Source organism: Mus caroli, chromosome 11, assembly GCF_900094665.2.
Source record: "Mus caroli chromosome 11, CAROLI_EIJ_v1.1, whole genome shotgun sequence".
In the NCBI taxonomy this organism is placed as follows: Eukaryota; Metazoa; Chordata; class Mammalia; order Rodentia; family Muridae; genus Mus; species Mus caroli.
Window position 1 is genome coordinate 99,303,929 of NC_034580.1, and position 17,866 is coordinate 99,321,794.

Here is a 17,866-nt window from a genome sequence, read left to right on the forward strand (position 1 = left end):
TGTGCTCTCAGGGGAACATGGCAGGCCCCCACTCTGGAGACCCGCTTGCAGCCATAGCCTAAAAATAGCATCAAGGGCTCCTAAGTTGTAACCTCTGGGTGCAGGAGTGGGGAAGAGGAAGAGGCCTCGCCACTTCAGGTCAGAGAACTGAGCCAAGAGATTCCCCTTCACTTCTTTATGGTCCTGTCCTTCTAAGGACAGACAGGAAAGTTAGCCAGAAAAGGCCTCCGAGAAGAATGTCTCAACACCCCCCTCTTCCCCAACATGCCCTGTTCTGAGCTTTACAATCAGTTCCTAAAAGAGTGAGGCATAGATCCGCTGCGGCTCCAAACCCAGAAGGCCGCCCCTTCAGAGGCTCAGCCTTTCCTGAGCTCTGCTAACTTACCTGTGCCCGCAGGGCCCGGCTCTGCCTTCTGACCAGTTTTGAAATCATATCCACCATCCCGGCCCCCTCTGAGTTGCTGGGATGCAGCCTGGGAAAGCTTAGGGGGGTGGAGCCCGGGACCACAACTCTGGGGTGGCACAGGGCAAGTGGGAAACAAGAAGCTGCCTCGAGATGGCGGGAGGCTGAGACTGCGGCTGGTTTCCTGTCAGGGCTGCGGAAGTGCCTGAGACAAAGTTGCCTGATGGGTGTGGGGTGGCGCAGGTTGGGGGTGTTTTCATGTTTCCTGGACTCCACTGGCTGCCCCCCCCCTGCACCCCTGCCCCTGTGCTCAGTGCTCCGGTGACACGTTGGATTGATCTACATTCCATCCCCAGACGCAGCTTGGAGCAGCCTCTACCAAATCGCTCACGTGTAAGTCATGGGTGTCGTGGAAGATGAGGCTCAGATGGGGACAGGTGGAAAGAAACCCTGAGGAGAGGGCTTCAACCTCGGGCTAGCCTAGTGTACAGAGGCTCAGACACAGACAGTGAGTGGCCGTGGACTCGCCGCAGGTCCAGGAGGGTGTGAAGGGAAAGAGGAAGGCTGTGGAGAGACGTTTCAGATGAGGAAGGGGTTTGGACACATGTGGTATGGGGAAGCTGGTGTCTAGACTCTGCCAGCCAAGAGAACAGAAGGGACAGCGACCACACCACTGTCTTCCCACTCGACCACCTGGCTCTGTCTCCTCCAGACTTGGTTACCAAGGCACATTGGCCCTCTTCCTCCTGGGTGGCCACACACATCCAACCCCATAGACCGTCTCTATATCCAAGTGCGTCTCTAATCTGCTCACCTCCACTGAGGGAAAGGAGGGAGGACAGCAACCCGCTCCTTTCTTCTGATCTCTCCTCCCTTCATCCCCTCACTAAGGTGCACACTCCAATCCCAGCCACACACAGCGGACCCAGCATGCCCTGGGTGAGCAGCTATAGCTGCGTCTCCAAGTCCCTGGGGACCATCTTGTCTGTCCTGTCCCTACCCAAGGTGCCTCCTTCCTGGGCCCTGCTTCTGAGTCTCCAGTTTGTTTCCAGTGTAGACTCTGACCCCTGCCTGCTCTCCCATTGCAAAAACCCCAGAGAGACAGGGCAGGATTAAAACACTCAGTCTGAAGCGCTGTGGCCCTCTGCCCTTTCAGCACCCACGTCTGAGCTCTATCAGCAACCCAATCTCCGGGGTACATGGTCCCCAGTTGGCGGCTCCCGGGAAGCCAGTATTGCTCTGGGTGTACATGCTAGCTCTCAGGCTAACTCACCTTCTCTCCCAGCAAGCTGAGGTGATGACCACAGCTGGTGCCCACAAGCACACCATGCTGAGAACAGGAGGGGGCAGAGCCACCTGCACAGACCAATCACCCCATCTGTCTCACAGACCACCAGCTGCCAATCACCCCCTTTCCCTCTCCAGGCCTCACCTTCAAAACCCTCCAAGGAAGGGGAGGGGGAGGGGACAGTGCAAGGGGAAAATCCTGCCCCCTGGATTGAGAGGCACAATAAAGGCCCCCAAAACATACTGCACAGAACAGCCCGTGCCTGAAATTCCAGCACTCAGGAGACTGGGGCAGGGATGTAAATTGGAAGGTAGCCTGGAATTTGTTCATTGTAGCTTCTTGGCTATTTAGTGAGAATCTATCTCTAAAGAAAAGCAAAAGAGGGGGCTGGTGAGATGGCTCAGTGGGTAAGAGCACCGGACTGCTCTTCCGAAGGTCCGGAGTTCAAATCCCAGCAACCACATGGTGGCTCACAACCATCCGTAACGAGATCTGACTCCCTCTTCTGGAGTGTCTGAAGACAGCTAGAGTGTACTTACATATAATAAATAAATAAAATCTTTAAAAAAAAAAGAAAAGAAAAGCAAAAGAGAAAGAGAGGTGGGAGGGAGGGAAAGAGGGAGAGAGGGAGAGAGGGAGAGAGGGACAGAGGGACAGAGGGAGAGAGGGAGAGAGAGAGAGAGTGCACTCAGCCAGGAACAGGCCTCCATTCACTTTCTAAGCCTGCCCACTCTTTTCCACCAGACTGGGTGGAAAGACAGCAGGAAGGACTGTGCTCTTTATCTCAGTGTTGTCACACAGTGGGTCCCTTTTTATCTCAATGTTGTCACACAGTAGGTTCCTTTTTATGTCAGTGTTGTCACACAGTGGGTCCCTCCCCTACTACACCTTCTGTAGGCCAGTGACTGAGTATCTCTCCACGTCCACCCAGGCCATGGGAAGAGCTACATGCTCACTGCTGTATGAGAGCACAGCCCTGGGCAGAGCACTTCACTACCATCTGGAGTGACTGTGCGGTCCCAGGCAGGTGTCCACCTCAACAGAATCCCGAACACAATAGGTTTGGGGCTGAATTATCTTGATAAACACAGAATGACTATATCCAGAGGTGTGGGGGTCTGGGTAGGCTCTGTTTCAATGAGCACTGGCTGGAATTTCTGGGCCCTAGTTTCTTTGGCTGTATAGCATGGGACTGTCCTCTTCCCCACCCCCAGGGCTGGTTTCTGTGAAAGTACAGCTGGCCTCTGGGTTCCCACACCCACGGGGCCCTGGGGAGAAAGCTGGGTGTGTTTCTGCTTTTCTGATTCTAGGTTTCCAATTGGGCACCCTAAGCACCAGACTCTGCCCCAGCCTCTGGATGACCTCATGGAGCTGCCTGCTGGGCCTCCTCCTCCTGGGTGGGCGAGCTGGGTGCGGCTCCTTTCTGGCACAGACTAGAGGTGCTGGCAGAGAGCCCTGCAGAGCCCATCAAGGAACTTCTGGGCTGCCCAGTGGAGACAAGCTGCAGAGTAAGAAAGTGTGACCAGGGCTGCCTTTTACCCACACACCCCTCAGACTTTTCTCTCATTTCCATGCAGGGCACAGGGACCTTCTGTTCAAGCGAGCTTCCCTAACCTGGGCCTGTAAAGCCTTCACAGGCTATGGAGGCCTCACTTCCAACCTCTGTCCACTCCTCTTTTTTAATCACCCTAGTCCTGATGGTGCTTTATAAACTTGGTTTCTCTACCCTTTGTGTGAGTGTGTGGGTGTGACAGAGAGAAAGAGAAACAGAAAGAAAGACACATACACACAACACAACACACACACAGGTGGGCACGCACACACACACACACAGACAGACATGCACATACACAGAGACAGATAGACATACACAGAGACAGAACACACACACACACACANAGAGAGAGAGAGAGAGAGAGAGAGAGAGAGAGAGAGAGAGAGAGAGAGATTCATACACTTCCCTTCCTTCTAAACACTTGACTTATGGGGTTCTGAGGATCAAGCCCAAGGCCTCATGCACTCTTGGCAAGCGTTTTACCAACTGGGTTACATCCCCAGTTTTCTGTGTTGTTTCTGAAGCTCCGGGGTTGAACCAGAGCATTTCTAAAGCTGGGCGAGTGCTCTACCGATGAATGAGCTATGTTCCTAACCAGGTCCGTCTTAAAGCAAAATGGAAAGAGGGGGACTAGGGAAGTGGCTCAGCGGGCAAAGCAAGCATCTGCCGTGCAACCATGAGGACTGCAGTTTACATCTCCAGACCCCAGGGAAGAGCTGGGTGGGTGTGGTGGCTCACCTGTAATCATAGCAAGGGAGCCAAGGACAGGCCTTTCCCAGGTCTGACAAAGAAACAGTAACCTGAGACCCACCTGGAGGTGTCTGACTTCAGCCTAGGGTCTCCACTTGTATGCACACACCTGTGCATCCACATACATGAGACTACAACTATACACCATCCACATACATGAGAATACAACTACATGCCATCCACATACATGAGAATACAACTACATGCCACTCACATACATGAGAACATTACAGACCATCCACATACATGAGAATACAACTACATGCCACTCACATACATGAGAACATTACAGACCATCCACATACATGAGAATACAACTACATGCCACCCACATACATGAGAATTCACCTACACGCACCCATGCAGAAGGAGAAAAGGAAATACAAGGGAGCGGAGCTGGGGTGGAGCTCGGTGGTGGAGTACTTCCCATGTGTGAGATGCTGAGTCCGATCACTCATTCAGCCCTTTGTCCCACTGCTGCAACCCTTTCATTTGCTTGTATTTATTTATTTAAGGACAGTGTCTAGCAATATAGTCCAGGCTGGCCTGACTCACTGTATAGCCCAGATTGGCCTCAAACTCTTGGTGCTGGATAGTTTAGGTCACCTTGACACGCACTAAAGTCACCTGGGAGGAGGGAACCTCAATTAGAAAATACTTTGACCCATGAAGAATACAGTTCTTCATGTTGTGAAGCAGGCTGAGCAAGCCACGAGGAGCAAGCCAGTAAGCAGCACCCCTCCACAGCTTCTGCATGGGCTCCTGCCTCTACGTTCCTGTCCTGACTTCCTTCAAAGATGAGCAGCAATATGGAAGTGTACGCCAAAGAAATCCTTTCCCCTCCACATTGCTTTTGGTGTTTCATCACAGCAATAGAAATGCTGACTAAGACACCCCTGGTCCTCTCCTTGTGAGTCCTGGGATTATACCGTGCCTCACCGCCTTCAAAGCTTTTTAAAACTGTTTCTCACCCTCACTGCTCCCACCACTCAACTTGTTATTTTTCATCTGGAAGCATCTCGTTGAAGCATCTTGTTCTTCCGACTCCCAATCTCTCATGAACAATTTAGTCTGCAGTCTAGGGCTGGGGGTCCTGGGACCAAGGCATATGGTTCATACCCAGATCTTGCTCTCCTTCTGTCTGATTCAAGCAGGGCCAGGCCAGGTGGTTGGCAGGATCTGGCTCAATAAAAGGTTGTGCCTGTGTGCAAGGCTGCCTCAGGAACCCTGGGGCAGCCAGGACCTCTAGCAAGCCTCTAGTACCTAGGAGCCAAATACGTGGTCTCGGTACTGTCTACTCTCCAGGCTGTAAGGCAGGGAACAGGAAGACCTCTGGCTTTGATCATAGAAGCCTGCCCAGCCTGATACCTAAAGGCAGAGACCCTCACTTCTTCCACACTCTGGAATGCCCTTCAGTCCAGCCAAAGGGACTCCTTCAGCTCAGCCAAGGTCTGCTGAAGGGAGACATGCAAAATCTGCTCCACTGACTGATCAGCTCCTAGGAAGAGACAGGAGAGACTATCAAACCAGTTGCTGCTATCAGAAGCCAGCATGGCTGGAGCTGGCAATGTTGCTGGGAAATGGGGATGGGGTGGGGGAGGTAAGGGCACGGCATGCTGGGACAATTCGCTCAATGAAAGGCCAGGGAACAAGGAGCTGCCGTGTAGATAGAAAATTTAAAAAAAAAAAAAAGAAAAACATGTGTGGGAAATCTACCTCTCACTCACTCTGCTCACAGGGATAAACCTTCAAAGGATTAAAGGGTTGGTTTTTTTTAAATTTTTCATTTATTTTTATTTTATGTGTATGTGTGTGTACCTGTGTGAGTTTATGTATACTACATATGTGCAGTGCCCACCAAGGCCAGAAGAGGGTGCCAGCTCTCTCTGGAGCCAGAGTTACAGGTTGCTGTTCTCCACCACGTGGGTGCTGGGAAGTAACCTGTATTTCCCTCCTCCAAGAGCAGCTAGTGCTCTCGACTGCTGAGCCATCTTGCCAGCCCCAGGATTAAAGATAATAAATAAATAAATAAATAAATGCCATAAAAAATAGATACTGACCAGTAGCCAGGCTTGGTGGTTCATTCCTGTCATATAGCACTCAAGAGACTGAGGCAGAGGACTGCCACAAGGTTAAGGCTAGCCTGAGCTACATGATGGGACTCGAGAATAACAATAATTAAATGATAAATAAAAACAACAATTTAAAAAGGCATGATGGTTTACATCCTTGTGTCTTCTAATCTTGGCACTGGAGAGACTGGGGCAGAAATTGATGGGGAAAAAAGGAAAAAGGAGGAGGGGAAGTGGGAGGTGGGGAGGAAAAGGAGGAGAAGGAAAGGGGGAGGGAGAGGGAGAGGAACAGGGAGAGGGAGAGGGAGAGGGAGAAGGAAAGAAGAAGAAGAAGAAGAAGAAGAAGAAGAAGAAGAAGAAGAAGAAGAAGAACAACAACAACAACAACAACAACAACAACAACAACAACAACAACTCCAAAGAAGAAGAAAAGAAAAACTCTGAAAGTTTTAATGCATGCGCACATGTGTACACACCCACACCCACACAGCTGTACATGATGGAGGTTTTGGTTAACAACCACCAACGATAATGATTTTTATGGAGTTGGAGTGGATTTCTTTTTCTTTCATTTCTATTAAGCAAAAACACTCTTATTCCTGAGTAACACTGGCACTATTGGGAAGTGGCAGTGCAGTGCAGTAGTCAGAGCTCCTGGTGGTGCTGTGGCAAACTAATCCAGCACTGGCAGCTGTGTAAGGTTATATATAGCACAGCCGCTGGGTCAACTGTACAGCACATGCATCCGAGCTCCATCATAACCGGGGTTCCCACCTTCTACTGAGAACAGAGACTTTGCTGTGATGGCCAGCAGCCTTGAACACCTGCTTCCCAGGGGCGTGGTGAGCCACACCTTTAATCTCACCACTCGAATGGATCTGCATGGATCTCCTTGAGTTTGAGGCCAGCCTGTTCTACAGAGTGAGTTCCAGGACAGTCAGGGCTACGCAGAGAGAAAAAAAAAAAATCTGTTGACCACATCCCTTGACCACATCAGAAAGTCTTGCCGAGTGACTGACCTGTTTGTCATCTAGGTTTGGTCCAGCACACCCAATGACACCCACAAGACAATGAAATCACCTAACACTGCATCTCTCAGAAGTGTCCCCATGGTAAGTGACACGTGACATGGTATATGCACATAAAATCTTAGCACATTTGTAACAGTTTAACCAAGTCTGTAATAAAGGGGCAGAATTTAAAAGCCACAAAACAAACAACACACTCAATATTTTATTTTATCTTTCGTGGCACTTGGTCTTGAGCCCAAGGCTTCTTGGAGACCAGGCAAGGGCTCTGCCGCTCGGATGAATTCTAGCTCGTTTTTATTTTTAGACTGGGTCTTTTTTTTTTTAAGATTTATTTATTATTTTATGTATGTGAGTAGTACATTGTTGCTGTCTTCAGACACACCAGAAGAGGGAATCAGATCCCATTACAGATGGTTGTGGGCCACCACGTGTTTGCTGGGAATTGAAATCAGGACATTGGAAGAGCAGTCAGTGCTCTTAACCACTGAGCCATCTCTCCAGTCCTAAGTTGCCAATTTACCCTCCAATTTTCAATCCTCCTGCTTCAGTCTCTCAAGTGCAGAGACTGCAAATGGGTACTAACCTGCTGGACTTACATAAATGTGATTAAGGAAAACTTTTCTTTTTAAATTAAGACAGGGTCTTTTGTTTTGGGAAAGGGTCTCATTGCATGGTCTCAAACGCCGAGATCCACCTGCCTCTGCCCTCAGAGTGCTGAGATTAAGGGTGTGCATCGCGCCTGCCCAAGTCCTATTATGTTGTTCAGACTGTTCTCAAGTTCCTGGGTTCAAATGGTCCCCTTGCTTCAGTCTCCAGACTTTTGCAGATACAAGCACATAATACTGTGTTTGGTTTACCAAAAACAAAACAAAACACCCCAAAAAAACAAAACTATAAGACAGGGTTGATTTCCAGCACTGAAAAAAAAAAAGGTTAAAAAGAAAATTTGTGGGGCTGGTGAGATGGCTCAGCAGGTAAGAGCATCGACTGTTCTTCCAAAGGTCCTGAGTTCAAATCCCAGCAATCACATGGTGGCTCACAACCACCCATAATGAGATCTGACACCCTCTTCTGGTGTCTGAAGATAGCTACAGTGTACTTATGTATAACAATAAATAAATCTTAAAAAAAAAAGAAAATTTGTAAAACTAGAAGTAATAAATAGTGGCCGGAGAGATGGTTCAGCAGCGAAGAGCTGCCCTGCTCTTGCAGAGGATCCAGGGTTGGTTCCCATCTCCTCCACACTGAGCAGCTCACAGTTAACTGCATAGAACTCCAGTTGCAGGGCCTCTGACGCCCTCTGCTGGCCTCTGCATGCACATGGTACACATAAACTCACACAGACACACACAGACACACACAGACACACACAGACACACACACACACAGACACACACACAGACACACACATTTTGAAATCTAGAAAGAAAAAAAAAAGAAGTAACAAATCCTAGTGAGATGTGGGGGAAGCAGAATTCCCCTGCAGCCCCAGGGAGTTGTAAAAGGCGGGGCGGACAGTCAGTATGCAAATCAGCCTGAGGCTTCTTCAAAAAGCTGGAAACAGAGCTGCAAATGCTGCAGCCACCTCCCTGTGAGCACACATCCAAAGGAACTGAAGTCAGTATGCTAAGGAGACATCTGCCCTGCCACCATCATTGTAGCTCCATTCACAAAAACCAACATTCAGAATCAACCTAATCCTCCATCAGTGGATGAATAAAGAAGATGCACAGTGGAATACTATGCAGCCAGGATAGTGAGTGGAATACTACGCAGCCAGGATAGAGTGAAATTCTATATAACCACATAAATGTACCTGGGGGGCACCAGGTTAAGTGAAATAAGCCAGGCACGAGACAATGTAGCATGTGTTCTCACTTAAATGTGGGAACCTAAGTGTCAGCTTTGAGGAAATAGAACAGAAAAGGACCGCTGCCAGAGCTTGGAAAGGGTGTGTCCCAGGGGCAGGGAAAGAATGGTGGGTGAGTCTAGGGGCTCAGGTAGATGGAGGAGTGATTTTCAGCGCTAGGGCGCTACTATGCCGGATAGCAAGTAGTTACACATTTAACAATAGCAAGCAGAGAGGATTTTGAATGTTTCCAACACAAATGTGAATGTCTGTGATGATCAATATGCTTTATAATAATCACTATGCTTTTTATACATGGATGGGATCATACAAATATGTATGACTTCTATGTCAATTAAAAATCAAAATATCGGGATGGAGAGATGACATGGCTGTTGAGAGCATTGACTGCTTTTCTAGAGGACCTGGGTTCAATTCCCAGCACCCACAGGGTGACTCACAACTGCCTGCAACTCCAGTTCCAAGGAATCTATCGCCCTCTTCTGGCCACTGTACATGTGTGGTGCACAGACACACACTCAGATAAAACACCAATACACATAAAATAACACATTTTTAAAGGTGAAAAATATGATACGTGACACTGTACACAGGGCTCCAGCTTCCTTTGTATTGGAGACACGGAAGATGAAGTTACCCAATTCCTATTTATACTCGTTTGTGTCTGTGTAATGAAACTAGGAAAGATAAAGAATGTAGGTGGTGATGTGTGGCCAACAGAGGCCAGGCAACGAAGCAGGGAGGGGCCTGTGAGGTTGTTACCACATATATAAATATTAAAATATTATTTTTTAAAAATTCTGCACACAAATTTCCATTAAAAAATTTTAAGACTGTAAGCAGAAGGAAGGGCCAATCAATACAATCAAAACGTGAACTCACAAGCAAGACCTCTCGGGAGAGTCAAATCGCATAAGACTGAACTCACCGAAGGAAAAGATTTTCTTCTCCAGGTTCAAACTTGTGGGCTCAAGTTCAAGTTCAGAAGAAATTCTCCCCAGTGCACAAATACAAAGTGACAGGAACAAAGGAGGAAAGGATAAATGGAGTGGACAGAGGCAGGAGAGCCAGCTCTCCAGTGAAGGAGAGCAAAGGAAAAATCATACGGGGACAGAGTCTAGCAGGTTCCATAAACATCAGAAGGGTTACAGGACTCTCATTTGACTGGGACGCAAGGGCAGAGGCAGAAGCCAGTAATGAAATGGAAAATATGACAGAAGAAAAAGGGAAGCCAGTTACAATGGGGGAAGACCACAAGGCCAACCAAGAAATGCAAAACTTGGCAATAAACTCCAGACACAATAACGCCCAGCAGAGGGAATCAGCTGTTAAATGAAATACGAGCAGAGAGGATGTCCCTGTTAAAAGACAAGCAATTGGCCCTGGTTTATTTTTGTTTTTGAGATGAGTTCTTGGTAAGCTGTCCCAGGTGGCTTTGAACTCATGATTCTCCAGCTTCTGGTCCCCAATGCTGGCATGACAGGTGTTGCCATCACCCCCAGCTCATACGAAATTTCTAAAATGGAAATTTTACAAATCTAGGGGAAATGAATACTTTCCTAATGAAATGTCAAATAGCCAAGATTAACTAGGGAACTAGTAAAAATATCGAAACCGACAGACTACTGATAACGTTGAGGAAAGCTGCTGTAGGAAAGTGCCCTGGTCTGGAAGTTTCTGTGGGAAGAAATTACAGAGTCCTCTAGGACTCCCTGTGACATCAGTTTCTTCTGAAATATTTCTCGCCAATCCAATCCCATCCCTGGAGAGAGACAGCTTTCAAAGTGCTTTCTGTGGCACCTTGGGGACATGTTTGGTACATTTGTTGGTCTGTCTGGCCTCCTGGACAATAAGCTACCTGCTTTGGCTCCTTTGCCTTTATGGTGCCCAGTATAGCACCCACCACTTCTGAATGAATGGGAGAGAGCCCCAGCAACTGCCTTTCCCTAGTAGCCAACTGAGCTGGCCTGTGGCAAACTCCCACAAGGAGGCCTGGGGAAGACCCCAAAGCAGGCAGAAATAGACTGCAGTTTACCCCCCAACATTTAAAAAAGAAGTCAAACCATTTTACCAGGAAGGGTAGAGAATTCGCACACTCAAACAGCCCGGGGGACATTCCTGCCTGGGAACAAGGAAGAGAGAGACTGTCCCTCAAGGCAACCCCTGCTCCTCCTCTATGTCCCAGGATTAGACAGGAGACCTCCAGTCTCCAGTCAGGAAGGATGCAGGATAGGGACCCCCAGGAGCCTGCAGTGGGAGGGCAATGAGGGGATCTGTTAATCCCCTTGATACCACAGTCCTTCCTCAATTTAGAAACTGGAGCGTCCCTGATTTAACCAAGCGTTCTTGTACCCCAGAGGCACAGGCCTAGCTGTTCTTGCTCCTCGAGACACCGACCAACCTATGTGCCCGTGCTCATTACTTTAGATGCTTTTCTGGCATGGAGCCTGGAGCACATTCTGGACCCCAGTTACTATGACCATGGGCCTTCATGTGCTTCAATCCCTAGCACTGACCACCCGGCCAGGGGACAGACAGCCGGTATTGAAGACTGTCCCCTCCCACTCCTGAGCAGAGGGCAGGAGAGAGAGAGAGAGAGAGAGAGAGAGAGAGAGAGAGAGAGAGAGAGAGAGAGAGAGAGTCAGAGTCCAGGGTTCAGATAGATGGAAGCTGCAGGAACTCCAGCTTTAAGGCTGGATGAAGGGAAACAGAGACGGAGAGTGAGCAAGGCTTCAACCCCCTAGGATCCAAAGAAGACAGGGTGGCCACCCAGCTTGCAGGGGTGAAGGCAGTGAGTAGGAGCCCAGGTAGGTGAGGTAAAGAAGGTTGGGGGGGCGGGGGGATGGGAAGACCTGTTCTTCCTGCTCTCCCTTAAGCCAGACCCCGAGACCAGGTCCCGGAGCTGCAGAGGGGTGGAAAAGATCCGGATAGGTATGAAGAAGCCCAGTGAGCAGCTAGCTGCCCGAACTAGGGATCGGTTGGGAGACTCGCGGGGGGGGGGGGCAGGAGCGGCTCATTGGATGTCCTTATCTCGGCCTCCGCGCTCCTTGCTTTTACTGATCCCTAGCTTTTCAGAGCACATGGTTGGCTGAGTCCGTCCCTGAGACAGTCGTCCCAGGAAGTATACAGGACAGGGAGGGATCAGGTGGGGGTAATTTGGGAGGGAGGCAAGTCCTTCTCCCCCAACTCCCCCACCCCACCCCGGACTCTCAATACCCAGGAGGGATCACTCACACAGTTCCTGCGGGCTGAGGTGGGAGAAATGAGGGCTCCAGGGGGTCTCTGTCCAGGCTTTGTCTGAGCTCAGAAGCAATGCCTCTGGGGCTGTTTGCATAAGTTCCAACAAGGCCTGGAACCTGTCCTGCCAGTGACCAATGCCCAGGCAGCAGGGGCGGGCCCTAGACCATCTGTTCCCTGGGCCTTCCTACCTCCAAGTTTAGGGCAGGCGGTTTGACCACACCCAGAAATCTCCTAGCTAGGGAGGCCAGAGGCCACAGGGGAAGGACAATACTGGGGACTGAAGCCAGTCTCAGAAACATTTTAGGCATGAACCGTACACCCTGGCTTTCTTTTCACTCATTACTTTAAGAGACTGTGTGGACCAGGCTGGCCTTTAACCGACTCTATAGCCCAAGGTGCTCTTGAAAATGGGTTCCTCCTGCCTCAGCCTTCTGAGTAGCTGGGATTACAGACAGGGCCTCGGAGGCTACTTTGCTGTGCTCAGAAGAGAGTGTTTTGCTTGTCTTCTGCTCCCACTGTTTTGGCCCAGGGCAACAAGGCTGGTCACCTCTAAGGGCCACCTCGCTGAGAATAAACTTGGCGGCAAGAGTGGGGTTTGGAGTCCAAATTCCCGGACTGATCGGAACTCACTTTCTTTATGATCCTGTTCACTTTGAAGGCAGAGGGGCATTCTATGCTGCCTTCTGAGCTGCTAGACACTAGCCTGAGCTGTGTGCGCGCGGGCAGGCCTCTGAGTGACAGGACATAGGACTGCTAGCCCCTGGGGACTGTCTTCAGCTCCATGACCAACGCACACCAGGTGTAGTGTGTGGTACTTGCATGAGCTGTGAACATAAAATGCCAAATATGGTCCAAGCTCCCTCTTCTTTGTGTGTCTGCTGATTGACCTGCCCTAAGGCTTGAACTGGTATGTGACAGGCAGATGCCCTTTCACCCCATGACACCTCGTGGCCCACACCTTTGCTCCCGTTCCTAGTCACGCCCTTCTTCCAGGGCTCCTATCTGATCAGCCCCTCCTCCTGCTTCGGCCTTTCCCGCTCGCTCTCTCGCTCTGGCCTCCTCCATTCACGTAGACTTTGGGATGATGTAATCTGTTCACCCTTCCGACTGACCAGAGCATCTCTCTCCTTTCTCTACCAAGCTGTTGCCAGCTGCCTGCTGTTTCTACCCACACCCTTCAGCCCCTGACCCACAGCCTTCTGTCTTCTGCAATCCCTCCACAAGCCAGCCTTCTGGGGGCCATGTTGGATAATGCCTTTGACTTGTGTGCAGTCACCTTGGCTTTCAGGCCCCTGCTTGTCCTCCGTGGTCCCTTCCTTTCCTCTTGAATTCCTCTTTTCATCCTTTTGACAACTCTGTCCAGGTGCACCCCCACCTGTTCCCACCCCACGCCCCCTCCACGGCCTCTGTAAGAAGCACCACAGGCCACACCAGTGTGAGCAGGGAGACCAGGACTCGACCAAACCGTTCTTCCCCAGCCCAGGAGTCCTTCTCAAGCCCATTCCATTCCCTACCAAGACCCTTCCAATGGCTTCAGGATAACTTGGAATTCCCACAAAGTCCTATCTGACGGTAGATACCACAGCTAGCACAAATGGTGGGCTAAGACAGGACTATGAGACTCCCATAAGGGCCTGTCCACGACTCTCCTCTGCCCTTGCTCTACGGCACCCTCGCCATAGCTCCATACAGCGTGAACAGTGTGTGGCAGGGACGTCTATCACTCCCAGGCTATTGCGCTATCATCATCCCTAGGTCTGCAGGCTCACGGTAGAGGGAGGGGGTGGGAGGTGGAAAGGTTGCGGGGGGGGGGGGGGGGGGGGGGGGGGGGGGGGGGGGGGGGGGGGGGGGGGGGGGGGGGGGTGGTGGTGATGGTAGAGGAGGTAGATGGAAGAGGAGTGGGTGGAGGGGTGAGGGTGTTGAAGCAAATAGACTAGGGAGATTGTGGCTGGAGGCTGTGAGGAGCTATGAGGGTGAGGAGTGGGAATGGGGGTATGAGCAAGGGCATGTGTGTGTGTGTGTGTGTGTGTGTGTGTGCGCGCGCGCGCGCGCGCACAAGCGTACACCTATACTCTTTGGAAAACAGCCAGGATCACCTTTCAGGAAATTCCTTCCCATGTTGCCTAGGACAAGGAAGGGCAAGGGTGAGATTTCCTTCCCAAGGGAGAACAAACAAACCATCTTTGCAGTTTGCTGGGGACAGAGTGTCAGGGGGAGAGCCACAACAGAGAATGGGCTATTGTTATACTTTGGAGCAAACAGGACCAGAGATGCTGAGCACTCGGAAGCCAACGAGTTAATTAGAGACAGGCAGCAGCCTCTTTGTCCTGCATCCAGATCTCTGGCAGACTTCTGGTTCCCTTTTGTGTCTCTAACAGTCCACCTTCAAAGGTATCTCCAAACTCCTGGCAACAGGGAGCTTGCTGGGAGCAGGAGGAGGAACGGGGGCAGGTACTGCTGGTCAGGAACCCTGGTGGATTTCTGGATTGGGAAAATTTCTCTGGCGATTCTGGAAGCTGGTGTGGAGATGGGGACTCCCTTTCTCTTTGGTCCCAGAGCTTGGGTAGCTGCCCTTGGACAGACTTACATAGTGCTGGGTCATGCATGGGTGGTGGGGTTGCAACTCCTCGCTTCTTAAACAGCGGGGGGGGGTGGGGGGGGGCTTGGCCAGACGCTGGGGAACTCAAGCACACAGGTGCCATTCCCACAGCCAGGAAGGAGCTCGTGGGGGCAGCGGACACATTCCCAACATTACTAGGACTCACAATCTGGAAAGGCCCGGGAGTTCCCTAGAGGAAGACAGCCTGCTCAAGGGCGCCAGGGAACCGAGCGCGGACGTTTAGCCATCTATATACCACAGGCGCCTGACCAGCTAGCTGGAGGATAATCAGGACGACCATTGATCTGCCGCAGACACTCAAGCCCGCTGAGTGTTGTTCTCCGCAGTGCCCACAAGGGGGAGGGATGATCCGCGGAAACCTGAGCGCAGAGGCTCAGGGCTGCAGCGAACAGCGGATGGAACCCTAGTTACTCTTCGTGCACCCGCTGGCTCCAAGTGCTTCCACGCCTCACTGCGTTTAAGGTTCACAACAACTTTATTCCTTGGGTATTGTTTACATACGAGGACACTGAGCTCGTCATCAGCTGGCAGATGACCCAGCAGAGTCAAATTCGGGTTTCAGTAGCCTCAGAACCTGAACTCTGCTGCTAGGAGGAACCCTAGCAGGGGCAAGGCCAAAGTAGCTGGCCTACGGGCTCGCACCCGGGACTCAGTGCCTGAGAGAGGAGGGGAGCTGTGGATAATGCCACAGCGGGTGGCAGATGTGAATCATTTGGAGGCATCCCTTCTCCCTCCCCCCAACCCCCCCGCAGGCTGTCCCTCCCTTAAAGGCTCAAGAGGACAGGACTGAGAAAGAGGATTCCGAGACTATAAAGAGTGTTAGAAATGCTGTTTCCAATGTCTCAGATTAACACAATCGGATTCCGAAAGAGAAAAAGACCTCACCATAACTAAACTTGAAACAAACCCATTAAGAAATTTTGTTTTTGTTTTTGTTTAAGGAACTGAAATATTGGAAGCTGTGCCAAGGAGAAGCAGATGTCTGACTTTCACATCCACCATCTCATCTGACCCGACCTCCACCCTAAGTTTCTAGGGAAGAAGAGAGTCCACCTCTCCAAACTGTTCCTTACAGAGCAGGTGGCGTTTTAGGAACGTTACTCGGCGCATGCATCCGTTATTCGGTCATAGGTTAGTTAACATCCCCGCGGGCTTTGGGGCAGAACTCTGTAGTAATCAAGCTCATCTGCATTTTGCATGAAAACGTGAATACTTAATAAGTGAGGTGGAGGGACATCCAGTGGCCTCAGTTTAAAAAAAAAGCATCTAGGCTCTGCTGGACTGTGACCTCCCTCCGGCCCCCTCGCTCGCAGCGACCTACCTGCTTTAGGCTCTCTGCCTGCGGAGGGCAGCGCAAGTCCGGAATGGCCTCGTAGACATTCTCCGAGTCGCTAGGCGCCAGGGGCCGGGGGCAAACCCAGGAGCCCGCCACGCTGGAGGCCTTGAAGTGGCCCGCGCTGCCGAGGAGGCCGGCAGGGGGCGCGGTAGCGCCGCGCGCCAAGTCATCCAGGGACTGCGCCGGTCGCACCCGCGCAGCGGGCCGCACGTAAAGGCAGGCGGGCCCTCCCGGAGCCAGGCTGTTGCGCTGGCCACCGGCGCGCTGTCGTGCAGGGCCACACAGGGAGCTGGCGCGGCCCCGGGGCTCGGCAGAGGACCCATCGGCGCCCACCGGGGTGCTCACGAAGCGGTAGTCGTAGGCCAGAGGTTCCGGGACTGCGGGGCGCTGCTGCGGTACGGAAGGCTGCGGGGCCGGGGCAGGGTCGCCGAGCGCGGGCAGCTCGCGTACGTACTGCGCGGGGAGGTAGAAGGGGCGACCCCCGGGCTCCCGCCGCACGTGCCACCAGTGCTCGGTGCTGCGGCGCAGCAGTCGGTAACGCTCGTTTGGTTGGATGGCGATGCGGCGCCCGTCTTTGCCGGTGTACTCGAAGGGGTGTTCCACCAGCACGTACACGTCCCCCTCGACGTCCGCCGCCATCGCGACCACCGCGCTTTTCTGCAGGCAACAAGAAAAGGAGCCGCCAAGGTCAGGACAGCGCAGCGGGGAAGAGCATGGAGTCCGGGGCTCAAAGGGTTCGAGTCCCGCTCCTGCCCACGCCCACTGCATTCGGGCTTCAGTTTTTCCTTCTCTGAAATGGGGACGTGGATAAAATCATCTTCAAAGTTCCCATGCTTAAAATTCCATTCTGTGTCGTTGATTGTGAGATATGTGTCTCCCTGTCATCCCTTGGTGAGAACTTAAGGGTGATATAGGAATCCAACTTTACTCTGGGGGAAACCTTGGCTTAAAGATTTGCGGTGACTGCAAGATAGATAGCACATTTGCCTGAAGGTTAGGGGAACCTCATCTTCCCGGTTGGCGAAATGGGAATTAAGGCCCCTTTCCCGCCGCTCCTCTGCCCCCGTCTCGCCCCACCCTGACGCCTCCAGCCTGCAGGGAATCCGTGGAAAGCTCTTAAGTACCCCCTCCCTTTAGGAGTTTGCCCTCTGGGAGGGCGAGATTAGCGACGGGGCGCAGGCTCTAGGGCAGCCCCCAAGTTGTTCTACCTTAGAAGTGTCCCTGCCTTATTTAGTCCGGTGATTTTGACGTAGGGGCTTGGACAGCTAAGGCTGGAGAACCGGTTCTCTGGGTTTCTCTTCCCTTTCCCAGTGGCTTCGTCGCACACGTGAACCGTGAAGTCTGGCCCCGCCCATTAGGGCCAGCACCGCCCCTGCACGCCAGCTCCTAGGCAGCCTCTTAGGAGGCTTCCTGGTCTGTTCACCTGCCTAGGGATCCCTCCCTACAAGGGGGAGTAGCTGTCCGGGGGAGTAGCTTCTAGGGAATGCATTTCGACAGTGTCACCAGGGTCCTCTAAATCTCTTTGGAGTGATCATTATAACGCCCCCCCCCCCATGCTAGTTTTGTCTGGTGCCTGGTGTGTGTGTGTGTGTGTGTGTGTGTGTGTGTGTGAACAATTCCAACTGTGTGTCTTCAACAAAGTGAAGCAGGTGGCCTACTCTGGAAGTACTGGTCACTCCAAAACCTTACAATGACCACTCC

General features: G+C 51.6%; 1 protein-coding gene and 1 long non-coding RNA gene across 4 annotated transcripts in view; one reads left to right on the top strand and one right to left on the bottom strand.

The window, feature by feature from the left end:
• The window catches only part of Arhgap27 (Rho GTPase activating protein 27), a 32,046-nt gene that overhangs the window by 12,435 nt on the left and 1,745 nt on the right, over positions 1-17,866 (bottom strand). Inside the window, exon 3 of one of the 3 annotated variants that reach the window (XM_021176305.1) lies at positions 16,151-16,822. In XM_021176305.1, coding sequence (XP_021031964.1) covers positions 16,151-16,804 — 654 coding nt within the window. In that variant the 5' untranslated portion in view covers positions 16,805-16,822. Of the gene's footprint in view, positions 1-385; positions 636-12,203; positions 12,273-16,150; positions 16,823-17,866 lie in introns of those variants that run through there. The other 2 variants (XM_029483435.1, XM_021176306.2) reach the window with 2 other exon arrangements.
• On the top strand, positions 11,640-16,164 carry LOC115032330. Its single transcript, XR_003838002.1, has 3 exons — positions 11,640-11,776; positions 15,070-15,291; positions 15,771-16,164. It is a non-coding gene; the product is annotated as an uncharacterized LOC115032330 (long non-coding RNA).